At 41.3% G+C, this 14203-nt stretch overlaps 1 protein-coding gene across 1 annotated transcript in view; it reads left to right on the top strand.

Annotated features, from left to right (window-relative positions):
- nt5dc1 (5'-nucleotidase domain containing 1) overlaps nucleotides 1-14203 on the top strand; it is a 116454-nt gene that overhangs the window by 81481 nt on the left and 20770 nt on the right. Inside the window, exons 8-9 of the mRNA XM_074685492.1 lie at nucleotides 468-565; nucleotides 11736-11857. Coding sequence (XP_074541593.1) covers nucleotides 468-565; nucleotides 11736-11857 — 220 coding nt within the window. The remainder of the gene's footprint in view (nucleotides 1-467; nucleotides 566-11735; nucleotides 11858-14203) is intronic.

Consider the following 14203-nt stretch of genomic DNA (forward strand, 5'->3'; position numbering starts at 1 on the left):
GTGTACGTGCTGTGAACTGTTTTCTGATACAATAAAAGCATGTGATGAAACCGCTTCTCACACAGCTCTGCACACAAACACATTCATCCATCAGTTGGATTGGTTCAAGTGCTCAAAGTTCCCAGCGGAACCTTTTCCTGTTGTTTGTTTCTCTCCTTATTAGGAAGATGCACTGTTCACAAACAGAGGCGCAGGTCTCTATGGAGACACGGCTCTGAGCATACTCAGTATCAGCAGTGAGTGTGTACAGGGGCCTCTTTAACTGTTTGCTTCCCTGGTGGAGGTATTCCCTCCACAGCTCTGCAGGTTTTCACTGTTTACATGTTTTCATTATGGGTCCTGTCTGGTTCCCCTGACTCTTTGTGCTCCTGTAACTCACAGTATTTGGATGTCGTCCAGACATTGTCCTTCACACCGAGGCCAGGCGCCGAACTCAGAGGCTAATGAAGTTTTTCCGCTTGATACAGGAAGGATTTTGAAGAGCTGTTTGACGTCATCATCACGAATGCCCTGAAGCCTGGATTCTTCTCCCTGGTGCCCCAGCAGAGGCCCTTCAGGACCCTTGGTGAGTACTGGGCTCCCACACTCACATCAAACTATCTCCCAGAGTCTACAAAGATGTCTTCACATCTCTTATTTCCCCAGCACAAAGTCTGAAACCCAAAGATGTAGTTTTTTCTTTAAAAACAGAGAAGTGATGTGAAGTTTGGCTCTTTTCAGAGAGCTGGTTCTTTTGGCACAGCTCCCAAAGAAGAGCTGACTCTATTTGCTCCCAAATGACTCTAAATTTGGTGTTATTTGTAACCTCATATTTTAGCCTAACCTGTGCATTGATAAATGCTCTTGCATCCAGTGTTGTATTAAACAGTTTTCTGTCTTACCCTAACTGCAGTCAGATCCTGCTTTGTTTGCAGGTGTCTCTTACATGCCTCTTCACGACTTTACACACTTCCCTCCTCGTAAGAAGCGATACCTGACTTTGTGCCTCCCTCTATGCTATCACATAGATATGATCCTATATCCTTTCATGTGATTGGCTGCCATGCTGTCAATCAAAACAAAGTTTTGTTATGAGCAGAGCTGAACGAATCAGTGAGAGGAAAAAAGTGAGGAGCCTGCTCTCACTTGATGGGAGTCGGCTCTTCTGATTCACTACAAAGCATTGGCTCTTAGAGCCACATGACAAATCACTACTCCAGAGGGCTGGCCAATCAGAAGGAAGGGGGTTTGTGGAGCAGGGAGCCTTAAAGAGACAGCAGCTTAAACAAAGTGTTCCACACAGAAACTGAAATAAAGGTTTTCTAAAATGCTAGTGTAAAAACATGTCATATTAAAAAATAATTAAGGACAAAAATTAAGCGTGAATTTCTTTTAAAACTAGAAAATCTGCCAATGGGTTCAGAAACATGTATGTGTTTAGTTGCTTGTGCAAAGATATTCTCATTTCAAGAAAATTGACAAATACATTTTCCTTAACCCACCGTCAAACCTACTTAAGCAGTTCAGGCTTTTTGTTCTTGAATATCTTGCAGTAAGTCATTTTTTCTGGACTTTCGGGTGAATGTGATGTCAAATACAATTTTACAGCTTGCCCACACTGGCTTTTACATTTAACCACGAAAATGAATCATAGTTTGCTCATGTTTGCCCAGAATCAGCACAAACACACCGATGTTTGAATGATTAACGTGCTAATTATTAACATCAGCTACTGACATCAGTATAAGGAACATTATTTAGAGCTTTGTCTGTCAACAAGGCAAACAGTGATGATTTCTGATTGGCCTTTTCTCTTTTTGTCTTGTTTTGTTATTTGGTGAACTGGCCCTTTAATAGTTATTTTTACTGGTGTTGTTCATCTCTTGGAGTAGCTTGGTAGTATTTTTTCTAAAAGGGCGTCACTCAAGCTCAAACAGCTGTTAGTTTTATTACTGAGATAAAGATCAGCTGCCAACATTTCACTGGCTCAGATCCTGGTATTTGGAAGATCCACATCACTCAGGTTACCTTCAGACAAGCTCACCTACTCCCCGGTCCCTGGTCCTCTGGTTCTCTGGTCCTGGGTGCTCATGTTGAGGGTGTGTGTGTGCTGGCAGAGTCCATCTGCAGGAATGCTCCCCTCATCTGGATTGTCTCCCTGCCAGCAATAACGCTGGGGATGTATTATGTGTGAAGACAGGATGATCCTCTCGCTGAAATATTCCCTCTTTCCCTCTCAGCCGCGCTCTTCCTAAGTTTTGCCACGTTGGCAGAAAAAGCATCAGCAACTGCTCTTCCTCTGGCCTCCAGGCAGACTGGACACTCCCGCTGAAGCTGGAAAACATCTCTTGTTATTCTGCATTCTTCAGATTTTCTTCGTAATTTATCGGGTCATAAAGATTAATCAGAGGAGTTTTGACAGAAGGGCTGTCTGACTACACTGAGGATTTAACCATTGATGGCGTCTTTAAGAAGAAATGCTCCAAACAGCCACTAAAAGACCCCTGATTCAAATGAGAAAGGCCACTGATGTAGTTAATGTCAAGGTTAGGGTTTAACATGATGATGTTCTGTACAAACACTTCTTTCATCAAGGACAAATTGAAACCAACAGTGTTTTGGCGATATCTACCCAGACTCATTCTCATTTTTGTTGCTGCACTGCGAACCACACGGCAGAATGCTGATCATCCTAATCATCCTTTGTGTTGTGAATGTGTCAGTTCCAAAGATATCAAAGCAAGGCAAGTTGATTTGTGGAGCATAGTTTGTACACAGGGCAGTTAAATGTGCTTTATAGCCAAAATGAAATAGGAGGTATCGCTTTATATTAAGGTCCTGTAATAAGCATTAATAAGACCTTTGTAAGTACTTATAAGATGCTTATTCACATTATTATTTGTTTATAAGACTATATAACTGCTTAATAAGTGTTTAGTAAGGTCATTGTAAGGGTTAGGCCCCACAGGTTAGGTTTAGGCATGGGGCCCTGAATGGTTAGGTTTCGGGGAAGGGCTGGGGTAGGGCTCATGAGAGACAAAAGCAGAAGACAAAAAACAAAGAGGGTTAGGGTTAGGTTCCATATAGCTTATAGATTAAGTTGTCTTGTAGTAACTATTACAATGACCTTATTAAACACTTATTAAGCAGTTATATAGTCTTATAAACAAATAATGTGAACAAGTATCTTATAAGTACTTACAAAGTTCTTATTAATGCTTATTACAGGACCTTATAGACCTTATTAATATATAGTGTTACCAAATAGAATCCCACAAAAGCAAAAAGAATAATATTAATTCACAAAACATGTTAAAATCATTGATTTAATTGCATTAAAAGAGAGAATTGCGGATAAGACACTTTCAGTTGTCATATGCTAAGCTAAACAGAACTGTTTTCCATCTGTATATGAACATTGTCAGAGTTGAGGCCTGTCTCACATACTCTGTAGGACCGGTCCAGGTTTTAGGGGCATTAAACTGGGACGCAGCCTCATTCCATTTGGTCACCAGCAAGAGACCCCTCTCTGAGGTTCTTAGGGCATATTCAGACCTGGACTGTTTGGTCCACTTTAAACGGACCGGGGTTCGTTTCCCACGCTGGTGCGGACTTTTCATGCAGGTGTGAATAGACACAAATGAACCCTGGTGAGGACCAAATAACCGGACCAAGACCCACTTTTTGAGGTGGTCTCAGTCCACTTCCAAACAAACTCTGGTGTGGTTCGTGGTTTTCCTGTGCAGGTCTGAATACAAATCAAGGTCCATCTGAACTAACTACAGGATACATGCGCCTTTTGGGCCTATAAAGCCACCGTAACCTAACCGTCTTTGGTTTATACCTGATCCTCCATCTTCTGTTTAGCCACGCTGTTGCTAGCACGTTGTGGGTCAGGACAGGCAGAGCATAGCGTCTCCTTGCTGCGCGCATTTCGTCTTCGCTGTTCTAAAATTGTAAACGGTGTTGTTAAGCCTGCTTTGAAGGAGCTGCTCTTGAAACTGAAAATGATTTTGCAGCTCTAATAAGAGCACAAACACATGTTTACCTCCATTTCTGGGTCTGTATGCTGTGTGCCGCCCTTTGTCAGTGCTGTCCAATGAGAGCACTGATCGTCACACACGTGGATGTGTTTACAGAATATAGTCCACTTGCAAAAAGTACAACCTGAATACGAACCGCACTAAACGAAAAAAAAAAATAAAGTCCACTTTTGGTCCGGACCAAACAAGTGGACCAAAGGACTTTTCTGGTCTGAGTACGGCCTTAGAGACCGAGTTGGTTCATTTGGCCAGTGTGACTGCAAGTGTGCCGTGCTGGAGCACGATTCACTTCTCTGCTTTGGCACACTTCAGAGAGGTGGGCTGCACGAACACAAGTATGCAGACATGAGGTTTGATCCATGATGTATGATCTTCCACTCAACAATCAGTTTAAACAACAGCAGGGGTGTTAGAGGGCTGTGTGGGACCAAAACGACTAAATATAAACCAAAAAGTCTCTAAAGTTGTAGCAGTGCTCTCTGTGTCTCATTGTGCTAACTGGTGAGATTGTGTTATCGTGTTAGTGATGAGTGACTCTACAGGCTCATGTTCGCCTGCCATCACTGACATGTAGATCTGAGTGTCATCTGCATAGCTGTGGTAGGAGACATTATAGCTGTGTATTAGCTGATCTGATAGAAGCATGTGCAAAGTGAACAGTAGGGGTCCCAGAATTGACCCCTGGGGAACCCCACAGGTCAGAGCCATTTGGTCTAAGACTCAGTTACTGATTTCAACAAAGAAGGTCCTTTCCACACACATGCCACTCATTCCTCTGTCCTCTCAAAGTCCAGTACCCTCACAGCTGTTACCACTCATGTGTGTGTGTGTGTGTGTGTGTGTGTGTGTGTGTGTGTGTGTGTGTGTGTGTGTGTGTGTGTGTACAGTCCCACATGTGTGCTCTCCCATCCCTGATCTTCCCCTCTCCCTGTCACAATATTTATAGCATATTTAACCTCAGCTTGAACCCGTGTAGCCTGCCCTGATGGTTTCCTCAGTGTGAGTCTTTTAATGCTCCGCTGCAGCTCTTAAACATCACTTAGTCAACATAAAGGGAAAACAAGTTTCCTCCTTAAAGAAGAAGAAGAAGAAGCTCTGATGACTCCCCAGGAACAGTCAGGAGAGGGATGACTTCTTTGTTAATAAAAAGTGCTACAAGGTGCGAGCTGTGCAGCTTGATGAATATATGAGTGCAGCTGTAAAAAGAATTCAACATAGAGTTTTAACAGAAGAGCTTGATCCCTAGTTTTGCTTTTTCTAAAGAGGAAAATGTTTTATTTTTTGTCCCCAGATTTCACATTTACTCTCAAAACCTGAAATTCCAAAGTTAGATTGTCATAGTTTAAGTAAAAAATGTGTCGGACCTAAAATAAGCCACTGACCCAATAAGTCCAGATAAATGGTGTCTTTGGAGCTATTAGGAGCAAAATATGAAGACTGAGCTGTTTGTACACTGCAAAAGAAATATTATCATCAAGTGTTTTTCTCTTGGCTTTTGTAAAAAGGTCTTTTTAGACTTGATATGAGCCCCTTTCACCTGACCAGTCCAGAAAAATGTCTTATTTCAAGTTATTTAAAGACAAAAATGAGATCTGATTTGCCCGTAACAAGTAAAAAAATCTGCCATTGGGGTAAGAGAAATGTGCTTATCAAGATGAGAATAATGTCTTAATACAAGAACATTCTTGTTTTATTCAGAATTCACAGAAAACAGGATGCCTAGTGTCCTACTCCATCCACTGCCCTGTTGAGAGGGAATAAGAGATAAATCCACTGCTGTCTCTGTAAAGTGAACCTTACAACTGCTAATGTTCTGCAGAGGGTGGTTCAGCAAAGTAACCACAAGTTAGCAAACCACTTCCTATGTAATGATGGTAATGGAACATATCATGTGACGCCTGTTATGTTTTTTTCTTCCCATAAACAAACTGTGGCTGGTGAGATATGAAAGCAGGACCTGCTCTAGATGCAGGTCTTTTTGCAGTTGTTTCACTGACTTTGAATGAAGAAAATCATCCCCAGCAAAACTGTGAATGAACAGAGTTTGATGGTGTGAGGACAAGAAACTAGAGCTGCAGCTATTTATTATTTTAGTATTCGAGTATTCTACTGAAAAATCCATCGAGTAATCGGATAAAATAATTTTTTTTTAGTTAAAGAACAGTTATTTTTCAAATGAAAATTTGTTTCAAGCAAGTGTAAAATCAAGTGACTTTGGGTGATAAATTCCAAGTTCTGTTGCGATCTGATGAGATATGAGATACAAGCAGCTGATGCAGATCAATAAATGCTCTCATATCAGTCTCGAAACTCCAGAAAAGAAGCTAGATTTGTTGCTAGACGCTATTTTGAAAAAGAGGTGGCTTGGGGGGTCTGAAAACTCTCTAAATATGGCGTCAGCTCTATTTGAAAAGCCACTCTTTGATCTTTTTAAAAATTAAATGATTCCTCGAGGCGGAGAAAATTCCTCGATCATTTTTTGTAATCGAGTACCTCGAATTATTCGAGGAATCGATTCAGCTCTACAAGAAACTATAGCCCCTTTCCCACCAAAGCGGTTCAGTTCAGTTAAGTTCGGTTCAGTTCATCTTTTTTTAAATTAAAAGATTCCACGAGGCGGAGAAAATTCCTCGATCATTTTTTTTCCCACCAAAGCGGTTCAGTTCAGTTGGGGTGCAAGACATACTGATCTGACCCCAGAAGGTGGATCTAGAAACACTGAAGTCTGTTGATTGGTGGAAAGAATCATCACTTCCCATGTGACAGCGGTGAAAAAGACCAACACATAACCCTGCCACGTTTAAATCTCTGAAACAAAACTTGTCGTGACAAAAAGACACATGCCAATCACAAAGAAGACAAATTGCTGGATTTCTTCAATTGTTGCTCTGTGTTGTGTTTTTCTTCTTCATTAGATTTATTAGCAGGGTACACTGTGTCACACTGTTATTCTGTCATGCTATTATTATGTAGCTGATGTGGCTATCAGCATCCAGCTTACACACCATCTACCAAGAAGGGCACGGTTGGCTGTAGAAACTCAAGCAGGATCAGGCTTTACTGATCCATCCCGTACAAAACTGTACTGATCAAACCAGTTGGCCAGACCACTTGGTGGGAATAGGGCTCCTTTCATCATCTTTGGTACAAAAACAGAAGGAATCTGCCAACAAAAGAGGCCGGGACCACTGTACTGTATGGTCTAGATCTTCAGGTCCTCAGGGTTCACTGCATTAATAAGAACAAACATGACTCTGTAGTGGAGATCACTGCATTGGCTCTAAATCACTTTGTGAACCATTGTCTGTATTCTGTCCCCTTCGTTCGCGAAGGTCTGAACTACGTGACAGGTTGCTAAACAGATGTGATGGATCTTGAAAGGTTGAAATCAAGACGCAGACGCTAAAGTAAAGTTGAGGCTTTTTACTTGTGTGTCTTTGTCGTACAGATTTCCTCACAAGGTTATTCCACACAGGATCTGTGAAACTGAAAGAAATAAACAATACAAAAAATATTCACAATGCAAAAAAGAGCATAGAATGGTAGTTTCTTACTTAGGTAAACATAGAGCATAGCTGCACACATTGCAACAAGGTTTCAAAGCAAAATCCTTTAAATTTCTCCTATCAAAAACTAAACATTGAAATATACCTCCATTTATATATGGATGTATCAAAATACTAAATTGAACTTACAAACAAAGCTCTCCTGTGGGTCAACACAGCCAGATGCAGTGAGTTGTGACAGTGGGCTCTAATTTTGTAGACCAGGCGCCAACGCAGGCGCACCTGCTCTGACAGGGCGTGACCGGCGCACTTTGCAAGTTTCCTGCAGTGCCAAGAGAGGCGCAGTCAAGGCACAAAGAGGCGCAGAGGAGTGCGTCCACGCCTCCCTCGCACATGTGCGCCTGTCACCAAATTACAGCTGCGGAGGGTGTGCTCCGCTTTGCGCCGAGGATAGACCAGGTTGGAGCTGGCGAGCTTTCAGCGCACTTTCTGCACTGTTTTTGGCACATAATTGTAACTGTGCCAACATGAATGTGCTGACACCTCCCCCTGGTGCACCGTCACACCCATCTCTGCGCAGACAGTCTACCAAATTGTCAAATCGGCAGCACACACAAATTTAACACTGTGCAGGGTGCGCCAGGCTTGCGCCCCCTGTATGTCCCATGTGTTCTCCTGTGCCATATCTGGCTGAACTCAGCTACAGACTAGTCATGTGACATGTCACAACCAATTAGAAACAAGCAAATCAAGCTGCACCTTATTCCCTTCATGAACAAGGTCCATTACAGTCTGTGAACATTCAGCACTTCATCCACAAATGCAGCTCTAAAGTTCAGCATGCTGAGAGGAAATAAAATAAAAACCTGATTTAGAAACACAGGAGACTTCTCTGGACCTGAGCCCATTTAGGGTGGACTGAGGAGAAATAAAACTGTCCTGTGGTCTGATGAATCCAAAAATTAAAAATAAACAAATGATTTCCTCCCATAAATCACGTACATCAGGTTAGTTGGTGATTTTAAATTCCCCATAGGTGTGAGTGTGAAAGGTTGTCTGTCTCTGTGTGTCAGCCCTGTGATTGGCTGGATAAACAGTTAAAAAATGAATGAATGAATAAATGAAGAAACAAATTTTATTTATTTATTGATTGATTTTTATTGTTTCCCATCTTTATCTTTTGTTAAACTGTATCTATCAATTGCGAAAGTGCACTCTCACTGTCCTTCACAAACGTTATCTCAGAGAATTCCCAAACATCTCATATGAACATAAACACAGCGGCAGTTGGAACAGCTTAATAAAAGCTTTTCAGTGTACTCAGGGTTATAAATCCTCATTTTTCCACAGAGCTCCTAAGAGTGCACAGCTGAGCTGTGTCTGCTGGAGGCTGAGAGCTTCAGAAGGCCATATAGAGTCATGGTTCTGCACAGTTTTAAAAGAAGTTGACCATGGTTGTATATCTCTGGTGTGGAGCGCCTGTTACTCACACAGAGTGTGTTTTCCATGAAACATGATTTCATCCAGTCATTTATCTGTAGGGTCTCTGTTTTTGAGAGCCTAGCGTGGAGAGATGCTTTGATGAAAGACGGTATCATCACTCTGCTGACTCGTGTGTTTCAAGAGATAACCGCAGATGTTCCAACGAATCTGTCTGATCTACTATCTAGCATCTCTGAAAAGAGTGAAGCAATTGTGCGAACAGAAGTCATGAAAACATGCAACCAAACTTTTACTATGCACAGACAGGAGACTTCTTAACTGCAGAAGGTAAAACACGGCTCATCATTGTACCAGCAGAGTCATTTGACTCGAGTATCAGAATAAAAATACTTGTGTTGTTGATGCTATTCTACAAATTCTGACCATTAAAAAACTTCTAGAAATAGCCCGAAATATAGAAATATGTGTGTTTTATGCTTGATTATTTGGATAAAGTTAAGATAGAATAAAAAAAATTAAAGCTACAAGCAGCGTTAGACAGGTCCTCAGGGTTCCTGCCAATCTGTCATACCTGTTTCCCCTCCACTGTCAGGGTTTCATCCCTTTCTGACCCTCTTAGTGCTATAACAGTTGATACCATGTATTATTTCCTCTGCTGAGTCACATGACCAACTGCACTGACTTTTTATCAGTGTGTGACATCATCACAGAAATGCAGCAGAGTAAAGAGTGAAATTTATCCACAAAAACTTTGGAAACAACTTCTCACAGAGGCCACAATTTTACCCAAATCTGTGTGAAATATGATATGTTTGTAGGAAATTCAGTCAGGAATCAATTCATGTCATTTTCAAAGCTGTATGACTTTTACTATTTTGTCTAGAGGCCCAAATGCAGCAGCCTGCACGAGCTGAAAGTGTTTTCCCATCTGTTTACATGGAGGGAACTGAGAGCGTTCACCGACTTGGGCTCGCCATTTGAAAACAGGGTCCAAAATAACAACTTCCATAAGAACTTTTGAAGAGCAGGGTCTCGTCTGTCATGTGAGCAGATTTCAAGCCGATATCACTAATGGTTTCGGAGGAGATCATTTTGCATAAGGGGTAAAAATGTGGCAAAATTTTATTTTGAAAGGCAAATTGCTGGCATCCTGTTGAAGATGTAGTGTGCCTAGGTTGGGCTACAGATAATTTTAAGGGGATGTTGGGGGTCAAGTTTGGTATCATATCGCAATTTTTGGTGTGTGCCAATTTTGGAGAGTTTTTGAGCATGTTTAGGGAGTCAAATTAGAGCTCAAAGGATGGACGGGATAATAAAGAAACAGACAAAAAACAATGGTGGCCTCAGCCCTGCTCTTTCCTGGACTTCACTTAACTTAGGATTGAATCCATCTCCGTAAAACTGACATATTACAGAAAAATAAAAAACAAATCAGTATACAGCACTGACTATGTGGAAGTAAACAATCTGGTAACAAAATGGAAAAAGCTTCTGTTTATACCTGTTGTACTTACAGAAAAAAGGTTTCAAGGCTTAAACATCACAAAAGACATGTAGTTCACAGGAAGAAGTTAGCTCGGGGTAGCTCAACATTCGCTGAACAAAGCAAAACACAAGACAAGGTAGCAGATACGTCAAAGGTGGTCTATTGAAAAGAGTGCGGTAAGAGCGCTCACTGTGACACAATTTATGAAAACTAAAGCAAATACAGAGCGTTCACTCTGACACTTATTGTTGAACCGAACCGAAAACTGCTTTTAAAGTCAGCACAGATGGTGTTACTCTGTCATTTACATTAAACATGCTGGATGTTCAGACTGAGCGTGTGCAGATTCTCAAACCTCCACATGTTCATACGTCGTAGAAATCCCTGAATCTGGCTGTAAACTGATCAAAACACTGTTCTGAGGTGTTTTCCAGGACCATTTTTTAACAAATTCATCCTGACTTTTATCAGGGCCTGTTCCAAGATTCAATAAATAAAAAAAAAGACAAACATTCTCTATTTGCAGCTTAGTCTAAAATCAGGTTCAAACATTCCACTTTAATGATTAAAGCAATGACTAACCCAGTGCTTCTCCAACATTTTTCAGTCATGTACCCCCTATGATATGTTTTTTTTCCGCCAAGTACCCCCTAACAAGCACAAATCAGTTTTGGATGGAAAAAAAAGAACATAGCACTGCACTCTTAGTGTCCATTGAATATGATATTAAATTTATGAACTTAAACTTATATTGGATTCAAACATTGATTAAATAAATGGTGATAAAGGAATTTTGCTTGGTTGCTATTTTTTGAATATACATCTTTGAATCTTGAGTACCCCCAGGGGTACATGTATCCCCATTTGAGAACCACTGGACTAACCGACCAAAGTTTCATAACAAAAGCAAACCAAAGACTCTCTGCCCAGGTGATTTCCTGTCAGTCTGTTTATCTTGTGATCTTTCCTACGGGCTGTGAAGGACGCCAAATCTGCAGCTGTACATCTGAACGATGAGTTAGAGGTATTAAGGAAAAACAGAGAATACTTGGGAGGAAAATATACGTTCTTCCTGATGTAAAGGTTGAGGTTTAGTGAAAGTATCTCTCAGTCTAATTTGCTGTGTTCTTCTTCTCTCGCCTTCCCTGTGGCCTGTCTGGCGAGCTCAGTGGTGAGGTTTAGAGGACATGGTTGTGGTGCTGGACGACTCGGCGCTGTGCGGTCATGTAGCAGCTGTGCATCTGGTCAAACTGTGGTGTCTGCTTCTCACTCCCTCAGTGAACGACGTGGAGGAGAGTGAGGGGCTGCCGTCGCTGGACAAACCCGGCTGGTACTCGCAGGGAAACTGGCCGCACCTCCACGAGCTGCTTAAGACCATGACGGGGAAACCAGAGCCAAAGGTATGTAGGCTGTCTCTATACTGCTGTGGACAGACAGACAGACAGACAGACAGACAGGCCCACTTTGAGGTTTATTCAAGTCTGGTTCTTGGCAGAGGCTAAAAGAGACAGAGGCTTCACGATAAATCAGCTCAGGGAGATTCACACTGCTGTGATGGAGCAGAGGAACGTGGCCCTTGGCATGAATGTGGACAGACCTGCTGTGTGCCAGCATGTAGTGCTGCCAGCCCCCCTCATACTTCTTACTGAGCATACAATGAAGCTCATTCTTATGTCTGCACTCAACAAATACCTCCTCTTTCACCTCTGCTGTGGTGCCGGGCCCAACTTGATAAAAGCAGAACTCGCATTTTCTTTGGTCCTGTGTGACTTTATTCCAGTGAGAGACCAAGAGCCAATCCTAATTCTACCTATGAGCCCTTGGTTTTGGCGTGCACGTCTAGTGCCGTTCGCCCTCATTTATCAAACGAGCATACACCCAAAAAATGGGTGTACACTCCTTTTCACGCACAGACTGGCATTTATCAATCTGAACGTAGACGTCGGGTACGCTCAAACCCCACACAAGGTCTGAGTTCATGTACGCAAGTTTAATGTCTGTGGGCAGCGCGGTGCAGCAAGGGAAATCCCTCTATAGAGAATTATTAGATCATATGAGCGCAAAACATTTTCAAAAATAAAAACTGATGTTCTTAGATAAACATTTAAATCATTTAATTAGATACGACACCAAGAATGTTTCTAACATTTCACTTTTCTTCCACTAATCTGTGAAATACATCGCTGTGAAAGAGCAGCAGCGCGAGCTGTCAGCTGATTTCTCTGTAACAAAATGTGCTTCCTTTATGGGTGGGTACTGAATTAGGTAAATGTAAATTTCAGGTTAATCAGGAAAATGTAAGCTTGAAACTGTATATTTATCTATGATGATCACTTTCAAACCAAAAATTTCAAATGAGTAATCCTACTTGAAAGCTGGATGATGCTCTTCTGAGAAAATCAGAACATAACCCACAACCAGGGCAAATTTGACCAAGTCTACAGTCATTAAACATAATCTCTGTTGCCAGGTTCACAGACTGCTGCTTAAATTCAATTTGACTTAAAACAGGAGTCAAATATGGAACCACTCGATCTGCACTGTGCACTGTGCAAACAAAATCACAAAAAGTGCAAAAAATATTTGCCATATCATGCATCCCTAGTCCTGGTTGTTCAGAACAACAGTTTATAGTGACTGACGCTCACCAGAACAGATGACAACAGGGTGCAGATGGCCTAGTGGTCTAGGTTGCACCCATGAAGTTCGCCCTAGAGCGGGTGACATGGGTTTGAATCCAGCCTGATCCTGTGGCTTGTTTCCCTCATGTCATTCCCCACTACCCTGTTTCCTACTGTATCCACTGTCCTATTCTCTCCGTTTAAAGGCATTAAAGTCATAAAACATAAATTTTATAAAAAGAAGAGAAGACAACCCACACAGTTTGTTTGCAGCCAAATGTAAGAACAACAGCGACTACATTTGATATGGACTTTTTAAACTGAGGACAAAGGAGGACAAAAACCTCAGCACCTGTGGCACCTTAGATGCCAACTCCTCTGCAGCGAGGTGTTGGCACATGAAGGAATGAAGCTGTCAAAACTGTCTGACTGTGACCAGGGGTGTAGCTACAATTAGGCAAACACAGGCAGTTGCCTGGGGCCCCAAGATTCCTAGGGCCCCCAAAGCATCTCTTAAAAACTGATTTATGAAGTTCTCTTCAACTGAAAGCATTTTTTTTTTCTAAATCTTACTTCACATGCTTCAAAATACATCAAAAGGCTTCATCTTTAAAGATTGTTTTGGGTACTCCCCCTCCCTTCTTATTCAATGGGCTATTCCATGTTACAACACATCTGAAAATTTGATTCAGGAAGAAAGTGGTGAAAAACACCTTTTTGCCCATTTTTTTCTTATTTTCAATTAAGTCAGAAATAAAAACCAATGTTGCTCTGAGATCTGAGATAAACATATAAGACTTTTAGGACTTTAAGGACTTTATCTAACCCAGGAAACAGGATCATTTTCTCAAAATCAAACTTTTTGAGTCGGTGATAAACATTATTGTACAAAATCTCTTTTTTGGAAACATAACTCACTGGACAGGGGGTCAAATAAAAATACATTAACTTTAAAATAATAGTACCTAAAAGTATGGTAACTGTAAATATCACCTCTTTCAGTAGATTTTTTCCAGTTTTATGTTGTGCTTGATATTTACATATTGTTTCTTTACTAAATTATTTTTTTCAATATTTACCTATTGTGATGTTTTTCACTTCATACTTTCTTGTTTGTTACTGTTA

Source organism: Halichoeres trimaculatus, unplaced genomic scaffold (assembly GCF_033239565.1).
Source record: "Halichoeres trimaculatus isolate MK-OKI-2021-1 unplaced genomic scaffold, fHalTri1.1 fHalTri1_scaffold_13, whole genome shotgun sequence".
Lineage (NCBI taxonomy): Eukaryota > Metazoa > Chordata > Actinopteri > Labriformes > Labridae > Halichoeres > Halichoeres trimaculatus.